Below are 19,503 nucleotides of genomic sequence, written 5' to 3'. Positions count from 1 at the left end.
TTACATGTAAATTCTAATAATATTCGAACCAAAAATGAAATGTTTGTTTACATCACATTTGATATAATTATATTAATATTGATGAATACATTAACTATGGTTTACAATAATATTAATGCATTGTTATATTAAAATGTAGCCGTTGTAGGTACCATACTTGTTAACATAAATATAACACAGTCATAAAATGAGTTGTAGATACACTTTATGAACAAAGGGGTCATCATTAGATATTCTAGCATCTCAAAGGCTTATGAAAAAAAATTAAGTGCCACTCCCCAGCATTTTTAGATTAGTAGATACTGGCAATGAAAAAAACTACAAAATATTTGAATTAAAAAATAAACTCGATATTTTTCAACAATTTTCAGTACCAAACTGATAACAAAAATAATCACTATCTTAATTGAAAATGTTGATAACTGAAGCTTCTAAAATTTTGTACAAAATCCTTCGTATCGTGTAATAAAATTTGTTTTCCTTAATCATGTAAAAACACAACATTTAACACGAGTCAATGGGGGGGGGGGGGTCCGGACCCCATGGACCTCCCCCCGTAAATACGCCACTGAATAAAAATAGTACAATATTATGATGCCACAACAACTACATACAGACGTATATACCAGGAGATTTTACACTGGGAACCGTGATTCCAGAAAAAATTCAACGCTCTATTAGCTGAATCTAGCGGTATTCCACAATATTATTAACATAGTATATTTCACATACCAGCACGATTTAAGACCATCTTAAATCGTGCATACCAGAGAGTAGAATCATGAGAAAATGTATTATTATTATTATTATTATTATTATTCTGTGGAAGAATCACGAAAACTGATAACATTATCTATTGCATGGTAGCTGGTAACCCAGCTTACGGATCTTGGCAAATTGTGTTATACCAACAATGGTTATGTTTACGGGACGTTGTTCAGTTGTTGTCAACGTTTATTTTCATTTTTTTGTTTACGCTATCGTACTTTTCACCACGGCCATGGTTGAATTTTTATAACGCCTACGCCATTTGCTACTGTTGTAGTAGTACCTGTACTAGTGTCGTCGATATTGGAGTTTGTTATTCGGAAGTCGACCGGATGAGGACCGCTGTTGATCCGATTCCACGTCTGTTCAGTAGTCCAGTCCACAGACTATAGTATAACTCCACTCTCCGGTCGCCAACGGTCCGTTCGTAGTTCACCACATACATAGTACGATCGTATATTTTCAATCAGAAGTCTCAATCTCCTGAAACAAGTGCTCAGCTTCGACCACTCGTAAGACCATTCGCTTATAGGTAATATCATTGTGGAAAAATCGGCCATGTACAACACTAGAAGTTCAAGTACGGAAAATCGATTTTTGTTACTTATTTTTTTTATATTTTTCTGCCCTAGAGACAGACACCCTCCTTTGATGTAGGGACTAGGGGGTCGTGACCGTATCAAACCTACAATATTGTTGTTTCTAGTAATATTGCCATGGCCTAGTTAGTTAATGCACTAAAAAATGCTTGATTGTAATGTGTGCTCTTCGGCACCTGTGCTAAAATGTGAACTATAAACCTTCGATTATCTATCTACATGATAATAACTTCCAAATGTTATATGATAAACAATCATAACAATTTATCCAAAGTTTTTTATTTTAATTCATTACCTAGCTAAACTTAATATTTTTTCTACCAACCTAAATTGAATAGATGCCTCTTAAATGCATTTTTTTTAACATGCAGAGTAAACTCTTAATATTTTATAATTTCTTATAAATTTGTAGATTATTTTTAAACAGTAAATATCATGCAGGTCCTACCTTATCCTTTGATCCAGTCTTAAACAGAAAACATTTATAAAAAAAATTTTATGTTGGGAATATCTACTCTTTTATTTCAATATATTTTATTTATTTAGGTGCCTACCTAAAGAATTGCATTGAATTAAAAATGGTTTTTTAATATTTTCAAGCTTGAACATATGAATTATACAATGAAAAAGACCTCCCCTGTCGGAAAACCTAATGTTATATAATTATGTTGAGCATCTATCAATGACAAGGTTAATATTTTGTAGTAAAAAATATTTAATACCTATTATATTTTTGTAGTACCTATAGGTTAGTTGTTTTAATAAATTAATAGGTAAGCATATTTTGTATTCAAATAATATACTATATATTAGATCTTCCTATATCAAACGTAAACATTATGTAACTAACTTAATTTTGACTCAATAAGCTATAATAACCAACCGAATATAAAATGTATTTTTTCTATGGTTAATTTAATTCATTAAACAAAACAGGTATGTACAAACACATTACAGTAACTACAGGGTGTCCTGTGAGGACATACCCAATAGCCCGTACAGGGGTCATAACTGGACAAAAACCAGTTTTTTACCTATAAACTACAAAAATTATTTGAAATTATGAGATCAATGAAAATAAAATGTTGAAAAGTCAAAATCTTCAATTGTTTCAAAAATAAAAATACAAAAAAATAATTTTTTAAACTGTTTTACCAAAAATTGTAATTAAATTAAAAAATAAGATATGTCTAGTCCTTGTCTCTGAGTCTAAAAAAAATCAGATTTATAAATTTATGATACCTATATCTGTTATCTCAGGAGATAACGCAATAGGTAAATCCTAGCGGGACACCCTGTATATACCACAGAATAAGACTGAAAATAATATTACATTACTATTTATAATATAAGATAAGTAAATTGTAAATTTAATAAATATTGATTAAACAACATACAGGGTTATTAAAATTAATAATAGAATTATGATAGAATTATTTTCTTCCTACAATTTGGTTAAGAAATTGTTCTCTTAAATTGTGAAATTTAATAGCCAAACAGATGAGTGCAAAACTAGCCATCACTGCTATAGTCTAAGGTCCAATTATGTATAATATTCCTGATAATAATTAAGTAAAAAATGACAATTGTAAAATTACAAATGAGTAAAATAAGTCTATAGGTACCATAAAAATTTCTAATACACGCTATTTTTTTGAAATTCTTGTTCTATAATTTGTACAGAAATTGGTAAATAGACTTATAATATATGAGCAAATAATGATGATTTAATTTAATTGTTATAATTCCTAATTTATAATTGTTATTTTTTAGGTGGCGGTAGTCACGGTAATCAGTATATCAGAAAGGTTGAAACTTTCAGACAACAACAACTTCAACTGCAGCAGCAACAACAACAACAGCAAACAATGTCTAATGATGCAAATTGTGTAACATCAGTAAGCTTTTAAAATTTGTTTCATTGTTATCATTATTTATTTTATTACCTATTTAATATTAAGTACATACCTATCAATGCTTTGAGATATACATAATACATACAATATTAGTCTTGTTAAGATTAAATTATGATATACATGTGCTTTTTAAAAATTGTAATGTGCCTATTTTTACTCAGTTAATATTGAACACATTATAAATTCTAAAATAATTAAATAGTAAAATATTAAATTTATAGGATTATTATTTGTAAAGCCCGTGTATTATTCAATGAGTGTAGTTGTTTTGCAATTTCATAAAAAATTGCTATTACATTTTTACCTATATAAAGTAGGTACTAATTGCACAAACATTAACTATTTAATAATTGTAGGTATATAAAAAAAATCTTGCATAATTTAATAATTGTAATTATTGAAATAAATGTATACCTAACGAAAAATATTCACAGCAGTAAATCAAATTATAATGATAAAACAAATTTTACGCCCCAAAAAATTCTAGTGAAACAGTACCTAACCATAATATTATTGATTTTTTTATTTATTCGACTAATAGTTAATTTATATACATTTACTTGCCCTTTACTTAACTTAAATATTGTAAATGCTTATTGATATTAAATTTATGAAGTTTTTATTAATACAATAATTGACCCTCGGTTTTATCACTATTTATTAATTAGTTTTTTGTTTTCTTGTTTATAAATTGATAATGATGATGATAATATTAATATTATTTATTTTATTGTATTTAATAAAGTAACTATATTTGCTTTTATTTTTAGAAAACAACTACTCCAATGAAAAAACCAATTCAACAACAGTCCATGCCCTTGCAGGATGCACCATCACAACAATCAACATGTTCTAAACCAGTTGTTGATACTCAAATACCGACAGCCTCAGTTACTCAAACGTCTCCAGTAAAAGATTTTGTGGTATATATCTATGTTTTTACATTTAACGATTGCAATGGTCACATACTCGTATTTACATAATATATACACATCAAATCACTGTTATCGCCATTCTTGTTAACAAGTTTATTTTCCATTGCCTTGAGCGATATTAAATTTTTATAGTGAATACCAATTAATTAATTACATTTATGTATTTATAAATACATAATTATTAAATTATTAATATTTGTATAGATTAAAAACAAATTACTATAACATTGCAAAAGAACATGTCTATATATTCTGACAGATTTAAGTTTGCCGCATATTTTAAAATTACAGTACATCTATTTCAGAGTCGTAGTGCGGATTTGATCAATCCATATCATTTTTGGATTAAAGATTGCAAATATTATTCCTGGGGCGTCTCGCATAAACGTGAGACAGCTAAGCTTAAAATTTGTTGCGGTGATGTAAATTCAGTATGGTTGAAGCTATTACTTGTTGCCAATAATACTTATTTTTTTTATATAAATATAAAAGTCCTAATAAGATTACCTAACATTGTTATAATTAAACTATTCAAAAGAAAAAATAATTTGTGTATTTTTAGTTGCATTAGACTATTAATTAAACTTGATATAAAAATTAATCATATTTTTATAACAAAATTACCTATATTAAATAATTTTAAAATTTTAGTTTATTGTGATTGGCAACTTGTAAACCCAACCGTTAATTTGATGGTATTTATCATATCATCTGACAAGTAGGATTCTATATATACACAAATATTGTGTTTATTTATAGTCCAAGTCAGTGATATTTTGTCATCATTTGTGATGGATTGTGTCATAGCTTTTTTGGTAACTACATAGACCTTGGCAGATCAAACACTGTCCTCTTATAATAATAATAATAATAATAATAATTTTAGTTAATACAATTAAAATATTATTATTATTATTATTTATGCTATACTATTTTGATGTATTATCTGCTAAAGTATATGTGTCTTGCGCTAACTGAAAATACTTCTTCGCCACGTTTTTAAAAATTGCTTATGTTGTCTCATTGTCTATATAGAATAAACGGATAAAACTTGAAGATGAAAGTTCGATTACCGAGAAGTCTGAAGTAAAATGGCCTGTTAAACGAAGTATGCAATTCTATTCAAATTAAGTTATTGTCATTTGTGTGAATTTATTATTTTAAATTTATAAATTTAATTTTGTGTTAGAAATTAATAAGAAAGAACGGAAAAAGCGCTTGAATGCTCGAATGCGTCGTTTAGTATCTCCCAAAAGTCCATTAATGGTATTTTCTGAGTTGTTCAAGGATGTACCAATTCAATTACAAGAGCACTCAATAAATAATGTTACGGGTTACACTGCTACACTTGAGGTAAGATAAATGTTGAGATATAATTGAATTAGAAGGCTTGATTTTATTTTTTTCGTATTATTATTATTAAAATAATAAATAATGTATACTTTGAAAAACAATGTAGATTGATGGTCAGATGTATACTGCAAATCACTTCTCCAAGACTCAGGCCAAACAAAAAGCATGTGAAAATTTCTTGCGCATTATGTTGGCTAAAAAAATAAGTGAGCGATCTGGTAGGTTGATCTTATTAACTTTTAATGATAATCGGAAAAAAAATCCCCAAAGCAAATACTTATATATAATCTTACTTCTTAAAATACTCATAACACGCTTTAAAATCAAAATATAATAAAAAGCCTATGATATTACCTAGATGATAATCTTACATTTAAATTATGACATTTAAAAGCCAATTCACACCAATTTTTAAACTAACCTGATCTGCTGGGCATACAAATTTTCATTTTTTAAATAAGTATTTTTTATAATTAAAATGACTTAAATATTTATATATTTTTAGTTATTATATTACTGTTTAAGAGTTTTTGTGGACATGCAGTATATTATTTACCGTTTCCACTATATGAAATGGACAACTTTTCATGAATAGATCGATTGTTAAACTGTTTAATATCAGACATCAAAATTATATTATAATAAATAAATATTAAATATGTTTGACTATTAAAAGTATCAGACTGATAATTTAACTTTAGAGAAAAATCAACATAAATTTGTTATTCGGAGTCTTCAAGTTTACCTTCCACTAATTATGAATAATTGTAGAATTATGACTTTTTCTCGTCTAGATAAGGTTATTACTTATACAGTAGACGCCCCTTATAAGACTCACTTTGGGACCAGCACAAAGTGAGTCTTATAACCGAATGAATCTTATAGACTAAGTGGTAAAAAAAAAAATTAATTTTGTAATTATAAATTTTATTTTACTACATATTTTGCTTCAATTTTAATACTTTAACACATATTACATATTATATACTTATTATTGAATAAATTTAATAATCCTGATAAGAAAAAAAACTAAAATTATTATTATTTATTATTTATTTTGAAAAAAATTTGTAATTTTAGTTTGTTTTTTATTTTGTTCCAATATTCTGTAAATGTACTGTTCATATTCTTATTGTACATTGAAATTAGTTAACCTAACTGCGTATGTATTTACGTACCCGTAATTACGATAACTGTGCAGCGGCAAGATAATCACTATAATAACGATAATCGTTGCGATAAAAATTATTATACGTTATAAGGTACCAACAGAAACTAGAAATAATCAACACGAATATTATTTAATTTTTTAATACCAATTTATTTTTAAATTATAACCAAAAAAGTTTATTTTCTACTTTTTATTTTACAAAATTTGACTCTTGTAACCGAAGTGTTGAGTCTTATAACCGATTTTTTTTTCTAATGTATTTGGATACGTCCAGATCGTTCCAGACGATTTTGAGTCTAATAAGCGACTGAACCTTATATCCGTGAGTCTTATAAGCGGCGTCTACTGTAATTATAAAATGTATAATTGTAGTATATTATATATTAATACTTGAGTTAAAATATAATTTAAGATGTTAGGATTCATGAACAGGAATATGATTAATTTTAAAATCATTAACTTATTAAAAAATTTATATTATTTAATTTCACTGTTATATTTTCCAAATTTAGATTCTACTTACTATTATTACTAAAGGGTACTTACCTGTTTATGAATAAATAAATAAATATTTATATAGCAATATCATATAATAATATAATAATTATTGTTCAAATTTTATATTTTTTTTTTTTATTTGACAACTTTATCCAATATTTAGGTATAGCTTTGGGGATTTTTTTCTAGATTCCTTTTAATAAACTAGCTTATATAGTATATACATATATATAAATACTGACATATATTTAATTAGAAAAAAAAGAAGAATCTCCCATGGAACCAGTGACGGAAGATGGAGAAAATGGTACTGTTCCAAAACCTAAAGGACCCCCACAGGAGGATTTCCCATGGCCACATTTCGCTTCATTAGCTATGCATAACTTAATACATCAATGGGAGCTACAGCCTGTTTCAAAAGCTATTAATTTACAAGAAGAACAACCAAATGTCTTAAAATCACCACCAAAGCCAAAAGTGAGTAATTATTTATTTACTATTTACAATTCATTCTAAATTAATAGTTAGTAATACAAATTAATCGATTTTGAATTTTCTGGAATTGAAAGGAAAAAGTTAAAATTAAGACTTTTAATCAGTCATCTTGGTGGGACCCATTTTAATAATTTATGGATAATACAAATATACAAGGTCATATGTTATTCATATTTTGTGTTAGCTCTGATATTTTATTTGATATACATGAGTATACCACTCATATTATCGTTTTATAACTTAAGCCCTTTTATTTTAGGCTGGTGCTATGAGAAAGTTTCCCGAAGACCCAAAAAACTGCAATCCAATACAGTTAATAAATCAAATGAAGCCCGGTGTCAAATTTATTGAAACTGTTATTAGTTCAAAAACACCATCGGTTTTCCAAGTGAAATGTGAAATAGACAACATTCCATTCACTGGACAAGGTAATATTTTTGTAACGATATTATATTTCTGTTTTACATGTTAAACTTTTTATTTAATTGAAAATAGATTTAGAAATTCTATTTAATATAAACTGATAGTCAGTGTTGGGTAAATTACGTTAATAAAATTACGTTAATCATTACATTAAATATTTTTATTTAAATTACATTTGTGTTACCCGGCATTATTTTTATCACTTTACTTTTTCATTCAAAAGCAGTCCATAACAAATAATAAGTAGTAAATATATTTTTAATGACTTAATGTTATGCATAAACAAAATGTATAAGTATTAATTCCTGGAATCTTTAATAATATCATTGATAATTATTTATTATAAAAACTTTTGTAATCGTAGTTTCCAAAGTCCCTAGTTTTTGTCATACATTCTACATTCATTACTTATCTTAATAACGTGAACAAGTTACTCCATAGAACTTACTGTTAAAAAAAATATATTTTTACTGTTACAATTATGTTAATTTAAATAAAATATATTTAAATTACTTCAGTGTTACAGCAAAAATAATTTTGTTACAATAATTTGTAATTTGCGTTATGTTACTACCCAACACTACTGACAATATGATATATAATTTTTTATGTAATCACTAGAGTCCGGATTTGTATGCACTCAAAAATGCCAAAATATGCTCTTTTACCCAAAATATATGCATTTTAATATATTTTTTTTAATTTCTTCCATAAATAATAATTCAACAAAATTAGATAAACTTAGTTTTTTAATTTTTTAGACATCGACTTTAAACATTTATTAAAGACCAGTAAATATTTAAAAATATATTCAACAAATAAAACAAATACTTTAATTGAGAATAATAAAAAATAAAAATGTATTAAATCCTCTTATACCATAGCTTTGGTACATATTTATGAAAAAAATACAAAATATAGATATTTTATAAAAAAAAAACAATTTAAACCAATAAAAACATAATTTTGTTATTAATAAAAAATATTTTGATAAATAGATCAATGTATGATTTTTAATTTTTATAAAAAGAGTTGACAATAATATATTTTTCCATTTGCTCAGGTGTCATATTTGTCCTTCTATCACTCAGTATATGTTTATACAGACTAAACGATCTTTCCACATCTACTGATGTCAGTGGTGCATACTTCATGTTGGCCACAGAGCAATGGTTGAAGTTTACTGGAAGTTGTATTTCATCATGACCTGATATAATTAATCCAATTTGTTCCATTACTTGAAACCCTTTATTTTTTTGATGCAATTGAGTTATTTTAGTTTTTATAATAGAACCTTTGTCACCCTGTATATTTGATAGTTCTGAAATGATATTTTTAATAATCTCTAATGATTGTACTAAAGTCAATTTAGTATCTTCTAAATTCGTGATTGCCTGAATGAGTCCAGAAAAGTTAATTTTTATAAATGCTAAATCATTTTTTACTGTAGGCAAATTGAACATTTTCTTACAACTCTCCACACTTACTGACAAATCATTGTCTAGTTTTTCTATTACAGTTTTAATATCTTCATAGTTATTTGCATTAAATATAACACTGCTTCTATCCATGTACCCCATCTTGTAACAATTGGTTCAGGTGGCAATGGCAAACCAGGTAGTGTTTCTTTATAAAGTTGAATACGAGAAGGACTTTCAAAAACATTTTTTTACATTGTTAATCAATTTGTTTACATTAGGGAACAATTCTCTAACTTTTTCTGCCACTCTGTTTAACATGTTTTACACATGTTACGTGAACGATATTTGGGTAAAAGACCTTTAATGAATCTCCTGTTTTGACCATATATGCTGCTGCATCTCATAAAAACAACCGTAGGTTTTCATCGTTTCCCCTTGCAGGCCATAATATTTTTAAATTGTCATTAATGAACCGAGATACTGTAGAGTGATTGGTTTTAGGCAGTTCTTTACAATATGCTAAAATATAAGGTTGACTTGTGTGTATCATGTTTTAAAACGCCAACTATTAAATTTGCTATGTAGCAGCCGTTTGTATCAGTTGTTTCGTCAACAGCAAACCAAATATCTAAGTTGCCAATAACTTCTCTGATTGCAATAATAACACTATCATAACATGGACCAAGATAATTTTTCCTTAATGTACTCTCATCGGGAATATGCTTACCTGTATACTTCTCCAAAAAATTCTTTAATTCGGGAATTTAATGTTTATTCCAAGGTATATTAATTATTAGATACTACCAAAGCTGCACAAAGATCCTCATTAAAAACGTTACCGGATTTTGGTTTTGCATCCGATACAAATAATTGTTTTTTTTTTCATTTCCTCTACGTTGTAAAGCACTATTATGTAAAGCGGTATCAATGTGTTGTTGTAATTAAAATAATTTCGAGCACACAATGTTTTTGTCACACAACTGACAAAACACTACAGCGCTGTCCATGGAAAAAATAGTTTCGTCTGTTGTACCTATTATAAATAGCAATCCATGTTTTTATTAAGGTTGGAATAGTGCTTCAACTTTTTGGCATTTTAAAATTAATAAAATGTAATCAAATGAAAATTTTAATTTATAAATTTACGGAACGCGTATCACAAAATGATATATTTACACTAGTGCACATTGACCGGCGATTATGCTCGACAACGGCAACGCGACGACACTACGCGGGGCATGTTTACAAAATATAAGTCTAATAATAAAATCAGTCAGCATTGTTGCCAAGACCGTGTTGCGACTTGTGATAAACGAGATATAATTTTAACATAAACTGTCCAAAAATATAGCATACGGAAAATAACATTTATTTCCCAACAATACGTAATGAACTAATAATTTCTACGATGAAATTGAAACAAAATAATTGGCTTAATAAACTTTTATGCAAATTTTGCTTGAATATGCAAAAATGTTCATATATGCATATATATGCAAAATAAACTTTTTTCTATGCATTATCTGTTACACAAATCGTACACATTTCTTACTCCCATCGAAATGCATACACTCATTACAAATATGTAAATGCATACAAATCCGAACTCTAGTAATCACTTTACAATGTAAAATAAAAATAAATAGAATTAGCAGTCAATACATTGTATTTCGAGGTTAGCTTCACAATTAAATAAATAAAAAATCCAATACTAGTTTTAATTTTGCCAAAAAATTGTTTATTCATATAAAAACATAAATAAATTATAATAAATATTGTTTATTTATACTATAAATTATTTCTACTTTTAAATTATATTTTATAGGTTCGACTAAAAAGGCAGCTAAGAAGGAATGTTGTATTGCAGCAATCAAATATTTTTGGCATTTTGATTTCCATGCTATAGAAGATGATTTAGTCACTAAGAAATGAACATATTTATAATAATATATGTTTGTGTACTAGACAACTTTATTAGTCAACTGTATTTATTTTGTTTTCATAACGTTTAAGGACACTTAGTGGTTATTATTGTACGGATATAGTATTAATTGTAATATTTATATTTGTTTACATTATAAAAATATCAACTTATATAATTCAACTTTTAAATAATTGATCAGAATCCCCAGATAGTTATTTAAACCTAAAATAGATAGGTTATATATGTATTGTATACTCATATACACGTTTTTGAAATTAATACACTTTAAAAGACAATTCAAAACTCAATATAACTTTTTTACAGAATTACTTTTAACATAAATAATTTTCTTTCTGCAAAATTATAAACCCCGAACTACTACTGCGCTTAGAGAAAAAATTGACAAGATCACTCACTCACTCACACTGTTTAATCTTAGGTGGAAGAGGGTGATGGGGAATTATCCAGTACTCTGGACCAGTATCTCAAGGTGAGAGGAAATTTCCAAACACCAATAAGTTTTAACAATTATTTGTTGATCAAATAATTTGATTCTCAATAATAAGTAACAAAAATATTTTTTTTTTATTATTATTAATTACTAATTGAAGATTGGCTATTTAGTATTATTATGCAGTTAATTAATATTTCACCTTTGAGTAGAATATATCATTTTTAATAGTATATTAATTAATAAGTTTAAATGTTTGTATTTTGCAAATTATATTTAGTATGACATATATTTCTTAAATAATATTGTTTTGTTTTATTTAACTAAGTATACCTATTCTCCAAAACAATTTTAAGCATATTATCTTAATTCTAAGGTTTCTCTTGTTGAGAACTTATTTTTTATTACTAATATGTTTCTATAATATCATATTTATAAAATTGTAAATTTCTACTTTCTATTCACAGTATGTGTATGTAAGGCTTACCTACAGAGCGCTCATGTATAGAAAATGCTAATATAAACAATCAGTGAAAATTGCATGTATTTACAATTATTTGTTTTTGAGTTACACCAAAAACCAAAACCGATTTTGGGTAAAAATTAAAGTTTTTTCTTAATTTTTATTTTGTTTTTACCTGCGCTTTTGAAAACTGTTGAGAATTTCAAATTTCGACCTCCCGATCGCATCCAACTATATTCACTATACTATTGGAAAAGATTCTGTTTAAGAAAATAGAAGTAGTGTTACTGCCCCAAATTATGATGACTGATGACACACAAAAATAAAAAACAATACTAATAAAATTAATTTATTAATATTATAACTTAATTCTAAAAATAATATATATATAAATATATTATACAGCAGATAATAGAGAATAAAAATAAAAATTTTAAACAATGTTACATAATATTTTCTTATAATAATTGTATTAGGTATACAAGTTTTTAGTAAGTACAATTAACTTCGCAAAAGTAATTTACCTAACATACTGCCAGCGCAATTAAACATTATCAATTTGTAAATTGTTAGTTTGGTGAGGTCCTTGTATGCTTTGCATCATAAAATTTATGTTAAAAATTGTCAATATCTTTTCTGCGTGAGGATCTTCTCTGAGTATGAATTGCTGTTCAAAAATTCCAATCATTCTTCCATCACCTTGATGAAGTGTACCAGGAATATGCACTTTTATTTAACTATGTGCTTCTATTTCCCATTTAACGTCGCCTAAATGTGGTGAAAAAGAGATTATGTGTTGTCTCTTGATACCTAATAAACACTGCAACGTAGATGTAGAATCTTCACAAGTCGCAGAGATTTCATTACTGAAACCAAGAATTTTCAATGACATTGTACAATTTTCATAAAAATTATGACAATCCAGTTGAGTTTTCACTGTAATACCATGATCATTTAATAAATCATAAAAATCTTTAGCAAATATTTCAATAAATCCTTGATAGTTAACCTTGGTATTTGCATTGGCATCTAAAAAATATACAAATTAATATTATAATAAGTTAAGTTTTGCTGTTGTAAACTATTGTGAGACATTTGAATCTATAACAAAAATAACTCTTCATTCTCACAGTCAATATTATAATCAAATTTTGGATTCTCTTAAATATTGTTTTTATATATTATACAATTTACTTTATAAGAACAATAGCACTATAATAAATTTTAGTTTTAATTATGTGATATTATTTTAAACTTATTTGAGATTCAATGATCTACAGATTATAACAGTAGGTACCCCAATAATACAGAATTATTATTAATAATTATGTTATAATATATAACTGTTTATACTTTTACCTAGTGATCTTTTAGTAATGATTAAAAACATAATAAATGGTGTATGGAATTTTTAACTCTAAATAATATAACAAATATTATGTATGAAAAGTAATAAGGTGAACGTTAAAAAAATATTTTTAATCCATGGTGGTCAATGGTAATAAGGATAGATTCATCAAGGTTGGAAACTACAAAATAACTTGATTTTTTTTTTTTTTTAAATATAATCAGTTGCAACACATTGGTGTCATACGTACCTGATGAACAGCTTGATATGGTTGAGTATGCATCATGTTGTTATTCTGAGAGATTACATGCATATTATTAGGGACCGACATTTGCATAGTGGCGGTCTGATGTAGTTTGGTTGACTTTCGACTAATGAGTTAAGAGCCAAAAACAAATCTACTTTTGTCATACCTGAAGTAAATAATGAGCCCTTTGAATTTAAAAATCTTAAAATCATTGGTGTTTTCACATGTTTGTTAAGTAGGTAATACCCGTTCAGTAGGTTTACATAATAGAAACAATTCAGCATCTAAAACAAGTTACAAGTTATAATAACAAACTTCAACACTTATGGAATACAGACATTAAACATGTATATAATATATCTATAGACATCCACACCCACAACAGTTGTGAATACCAATTGTCAATGATTACAGCTGTAGATTTCTGCAATGTGGCACTGTATTTTAGTGGACACTACCATTCTTTTCAAACATAATTCTAGGTACATAAATAGTTAAATCTTTTTTTTATTTTTAAATTAATTAATTTGTTTCATAATACTTAATGCTTTAACAATGGTTAGTGTAACAGTTTCAATATTTCAAAATATATTGCATATAATTTATAAATGCTATTGCTTTACGTTGTAGGGTATTGGGAGAGACTTCACCATGGTAGATTTATCGGACGATTTTGCATAATTAATTAGTTTCGAGGCCGTCCAGAAATTGTTTTAATAACCTTTTCTCACAGTCTGTATATCCATATAGTAATTTATTTTTATTATTTATTTTTAATCCAAAACTGGAAATCAATATAGGCGCAATGCCTTAAAATTAATCTAGGTATATGATTTATAATAAATAATAATATACGTAAAAGTACACACAATGTTTTTGAATGTTATTATTACAAAAAATTTATACTACTGATTTAAGAAAATAAAAGGGCATGGACCAATTGCGCCAAAACAAAATTTGTATTTTAGGGTCAATATACTAAATTGCGCTTGTATTAAAATTTGACGCCTGGCGGCTATCTTCAGATTTAGAAATATTGTTTTTTGATCTAGGTAATTCCTTCAACATCAACATAAACATTAAACACACTAAAATGCTTGAAAATTAAAAAACATATTTATTGATCAATTGATTACTGGTTAGAGTGACTGGTTATAATTAAAACACATTTTATATAATTGACGATCAAAAAGTAACTTGTTAAATGTGAAGAAAAAAAATGTTTATTTATTTATATTATATATTATTATGTATTAATACTCGCATAAAAAATGTATAACTAACTTATAACTTTTCCTTAGGTATTGTAAAATGTTTTGAGCGCAATTCGCCTATTGACCCTAAAATGTATAAAGCGCAATAATTGGTCTATCGACCCTAAAATGTTTAGAGCGCGATTGGTAAACTCCCAAAAAAAATACTACCTTGTAGTAAATTTTGTCAGGAGTCTTATAAAAGTAACTATAGATTTCTAAGTATAATACTTTTTGAAATATATCTTAAACTTATTGTGTGCCACATATTATGTCACAACATGCATACAATTTAATATCACACATTTTATTTTACATAAAAAATGAAAACAAAATTAATTAATTAATTTGAAAGTTCGTAAGTGTCACTTGGACCATTGTATAAGTATCAATAACGGTGAAAACAAATGTTGAGACTTTGAGTGCATATTCTCCAAATAACATAAATATAATATTGTAATCTTTCATGCAAAAAGGCCATATTTGGCCCAAACTAAACTTTAGTCAACTTTTAGGAGAAGTTAAATTTGAACATTTTTTTTAAATATTTTTTCCCATTATCCTGATGAATTTTTACATAAGTACATTTTTTTTCGGAAAAAAATGAAAATTCATGCATGAAGGAGTTAAATCTATTTTCCTGTACACATATGTCATATTATGTCCACATCAATAATTCCAGCATCTTTACAAGATTGAGTAGGTGTAATTAAATTTAAGTAAGGTGTACATGTTTATCATAATATACGCTTAAACTTTTAAGTCTGTTATACCATGGAATTTTCATAAAACGTAAATGGTAAACAATACCTAATAAGGATACTTTTTTAAATGGAAAAATCACGAAAATTACCTAATTATTTTGAGTTTATAATTCGTAAAAATTGTTCTTTTTAGAACTAAGATTTTAAAATGTAATACAAGATTCCTTATAGGATAATCTACCTTTATCAAAAAAAAAATGTCTATAAGAAACTCAAATTAAATTTTTATGAGCGTTTGAAATTCATATTTTTACAACATTTGGTATTTACTCGATTTCTTATACGTAACGATTTTCTTATTTTGTTGAAATTAAAAAACTTGAAAATTTCACTGAATGTTTATATTAGCATTTTCTATATACGATCAAATTTTGAAAATAATTTGACTCTTTTTGAGCTGTTTACGGACATTGTAAGTTTTCAATTTTTTTAGTTTTTTTTTCTATAAATATCAATAAAGTTTTATCTATTGGGCCAAAAAGTGTAAAAAATTAATACAGGGCTCCTGATACATTGTTACAACAGCAGTTGAAAAATATTTATTTTTTAGGCACAATTATTTTTTATAAGCATTTGAAGTTGAAATTTTAACAAAATTTACCAAATTTAAAATTGAATAATTATTTTGTAGTTAAAAATTTATAAAATGTTGAACTTTTATATCTAAGGATTGAAAATTTAAAACAAGATTCCACGTAAATATATAATTCTGTTACCAAAAATTCTAAGAAATACATAAGCACAGTTTATTTTTATAGTAATTTTAAGTTCAAATTTAGACGAAATTACATATTAAAAAACCTGGAATAACTATTTTAGATATTTTGTTGTGATTGTATAATATTATTTGTGGGTACTTGAAACTTCTAAAGTATACTATTATATATCTATGATAGTACCACGGTTTTTTGTTGATGTATAACGCGTTATAAGTACCTAATAAATATTATGATATGATTAATTTGGAATTTATTATTGATACCTATTATAGATCAATTTTTTTTTAATACTATAGATAAGTATACCTATAATAGGTATGTCTAATATCTAGACTGACATACCGTCTCCGCTCAGAATCGTTTTTCTTATACAGTGATATTATTTTTTTTTATTTTTTTTATTTTTATTTATTTTTTACATTGAATTCAAATTTAATACTATCCATTATACAGTGACCCACTTGTAACCTACTGTACAGCAGAGCGACATCCACTTACCCACCCTTTTTTAACTGTATAGAAGAAAAAAAATGTATCAGTGTTGTCCATCCTATTTGAACGGATGTCAAGTATTAGGTACTAGCAATTTAAATGAAAAGAAATAAAAAATATAGGTAACAAGGATCATAATTTAACTTGCATATTATAGTTATTGTCTTTACAACTAAATGAAAAATAATCAAACATTTATAACAAATTTAAATTATATTGTTTAACATGAATAACATTTTTTTTTGTTTTGGAATACAAAATAAATATTTACAAGTTGGTATTGTTCTGCAAAAAAAAAAAAAAAAACAATCAATAACCATTAAAAAAGTTATTTAACGTACAATAACTTACAAATTTAGCTATTAAAATTAAATTAATCTATCTAATTTATACATGAACAGTAGTCTTAACAAAATGTTTTATACAAATCAGAAAACAGTTTGCATCTAATTATGTGATGTATGTATGTTAAATATAATATTATGTAATTAAGAGATAATTTTTTTTTAATCAAATTATCTTTTGAGTTAATCAACATGAAATTAAAATGAGAATACAATATTAATGGGTGAACTTATTTACAAAAATAATAAATGTGAGATTCCTGATGTATTAAAGTTGGAACTTGATGACATAAATTACATATAAATGCACAGCATCAACACATTTTAAGTAGATATAGTTGACAACCATTGAAGTAGACAATTTCAAAATAATATTATAATATACTTTATGACGATAAAATGCTGCTACTTCTGTTTTGCTGAAGAATATGGTAGTGAATATTTACATCTGTGACCAACATATAAAAATTCATATTTTGGTTAAACATTTACAATATTCTGTTTGCATATAAAATTGGCGTTACAAATTTCAAATCGGTATTACAATTGTAAATAAAATAAAAATAACAAATTTCTTTGTCTGTTTTACAATAAGAAAAACATAAGATTTGTATTTGTAAGCCCTATATATTATAATAATATATGGGTCAAACAGTTGCCAAAAGTACTATGTACAATTAAAAAAAACCATAAAATCAATGATTTTTGATAATATTATATTATTTTTGTTAAATTATCCTTATTGTACAATACAAATTGTAAGTAGACGCTACCCATGCATCTGTTTTCTCTGTCTTACACAACGATGGTTAGAAGGTAAAAGGGCGTAAGCGCCAATTTCCAAATTGTTCAGAAGAGCCGAAAAACATTATTTTCACATGAACTGTGTTACAACCTTAGAACACCGTATAACACTTCGATTTGAGACTTCAAGACTTAAAAAATGACGCTTACGTCTTATCAAATTTCCTTGAATGTCGTTTACGTCTTTTATTTAGCGTTTACACCCAGTTTTTTCATTCCCACCAATTTTATGGGGTTTACGACCACATATTAAAATATTGATTGTTGGATATATACTAATGATAGCGATGTTTAGGTTCGATTAATCGATGTCTAATAATGCCGTTTACAACAATATGCAAAAACATCGATTTTGAAAAAAGTGGCGTTTACGCCCTTCTAACCATCGACATGTTGGACATACCAAATTTTGGTTCACTTAATTCAATAACGTGCTATTAGTTTTTAAGTTATAGAGACCTGATATCAAACTTTTAAGTAAGAACATTATAATGTGTTTAAGCATCGGCTTTTATTTGATATTTTAATATTCAAGCGATATATGAGCATTTTTAATTTGTGATATTTCACATACCTATAATATCTTACTTGAAGATTTAAATAACAAAGAAATCGCCAACGCTTAAGCTTAAATAAGGTTCTTACCTAAAAGTTTGATAATAGGTCAATTCACTCTAATATCAAAACTAACGACACACTATTAATACTAGTAAAAACAATTTGGTATGTTTTACGTTTGTAGGATGGAGACAACATACGCAAGGGTAGCGTCCTCTTAAGTTACAGAACATGTAAAAATGTGATGTAGTTTCAAAACAAATCCTGTCCAACAATGTTTTTTTTTTATGAATATACTACTTTTCAACTATTTGACACATATAATGTTACAAAGAAACAATGAATATTATAATATAAAACTAAATTAAATACTTTTCTAAAACTGAGTAAATATTATGTCATAACAAATAAACAAATATAATAGAATAAAAACATATAAATATATAAGTTACATAAATAGTCACAATAGTTAGGGCTATAAATGATTACTAGTAAGTATAGTAGGTACATTTAAATAATAACATAATATATACGTAAATAACTTTAATTATTAGAAT

At 26.2% G+C, this 19,503-nt stretch overlaps 2 protein-coding genes and 1 pseudogene across 4 annotated transcripts in view; 1 reads left to right on the top strand and 2 right to left on the bottom strand.

The window, feature by feature from the left end:
* The first annotated feature begins 923 nt into the window (after positions 1–923).
* On the top strand, positions 924–12,491 carry LOC100169140. Of its 3 annotated transcripts, none has more exons than XM_008189176.3 (9): positions 924–1,300; positions 3,141–3,265; positions 4,054–4,206; positions 5,254–5,326; positions 5,408–5,571; positions 5,678–5,789; positions 7,497–7,717; positions 7,995–8,163; positions 11,405–12,491. In XM_008189176.3, exons 2-9 carry the CDS (start codon positions 3,236–3,238, stop codon positions 11,509–11,511), a joined length of 1,029 nt encoding a protein of 342 aa, XP_008187398.1. In that variant the 5' UTR covers positions 924–1,300; positions 3,141–3,235; the 3' UTR covers positions 11,512–12,491. The 3 variants fall into 3 exon arrangements, with proteins under 3 accessions (XP_008187398.1, XP_001945290.2, XP_008187399.1); XM_001945255.5 differs by having other exon boundaries at positions 924–1,348; XM_008189177.3 differs by lacking the exon at positions 924–1,300 and adding an exon at positions 1,951–2,057.
* Positions 12,492–12,954: 463 nt separating this feature from the next.
* On the bottom strand, positions 12,955–14,051 carry LOC107882175 (annotated as a pseudogene).
* A 3,513-nt stretch (positions 14,052–17,564) lies between these two features.
* LOC100569986 overlaps positions 17,565–19,503 on the bottom strand; it is an 8,639-nt gene continuing 6,700 nt past the window's right edge. Inside the window, exon 10 of the mRNA XM_016807932.2 lies at positions 17,565–18,032. Within this exon, the coding sequence (XP_016663421.1) occupies positions 18,027–18,032 (6 nt within the window). The 3' untranslated portion in view covers positions 17,565–18,026. The remainder of the gene's footprint in view (positions 18,033–19,503) is intronic.

This window comes from Acyrthosiphon pisum, chromosome A2 (assembly GCF_005508785.2).
Source record: "Acyrthosiphon pisum isolate AL4f chromosome A2, pea_aphid_22Mar2018_4r6ur, whole genome shotgun sequence".
NCBI classification, from domain to species: domain Eukaryota; kingdom Metazoa; phylum Arthropoda; class Insecta; order Hemiptera; family Aphididae; genus Acyrthosiphon; species Acyrthosiphon pisum.
The sequence above is the reverse complement of the archived record's forward strand: the minus strand, read 5'-3'. Positions and strand labels throughout refer to the sequence as shown.

Bases quoted from the DNA above. Each gene is read 5' to 3' on its own strand.
- LOC100169140 (XM_001945255.5), top strand. From the start codon at position 1,327: ATGTACAACACTAGAAGTTCAA. The intron at 1,349-3,140 runs GTACGGAAAATC...GTTATTTTTTAG, and splicing joins GTACAACACTAGAAGTTCAA to GTGGCGGTAGTCACGGTAAT. The intron at 3,266-4,053 runs GTAAGCTTTTAA...TTTTATTTTTAG, and splicing joins ATGCAAATTGTGTAACATCA to AAAACAACTACTCCAATGAA.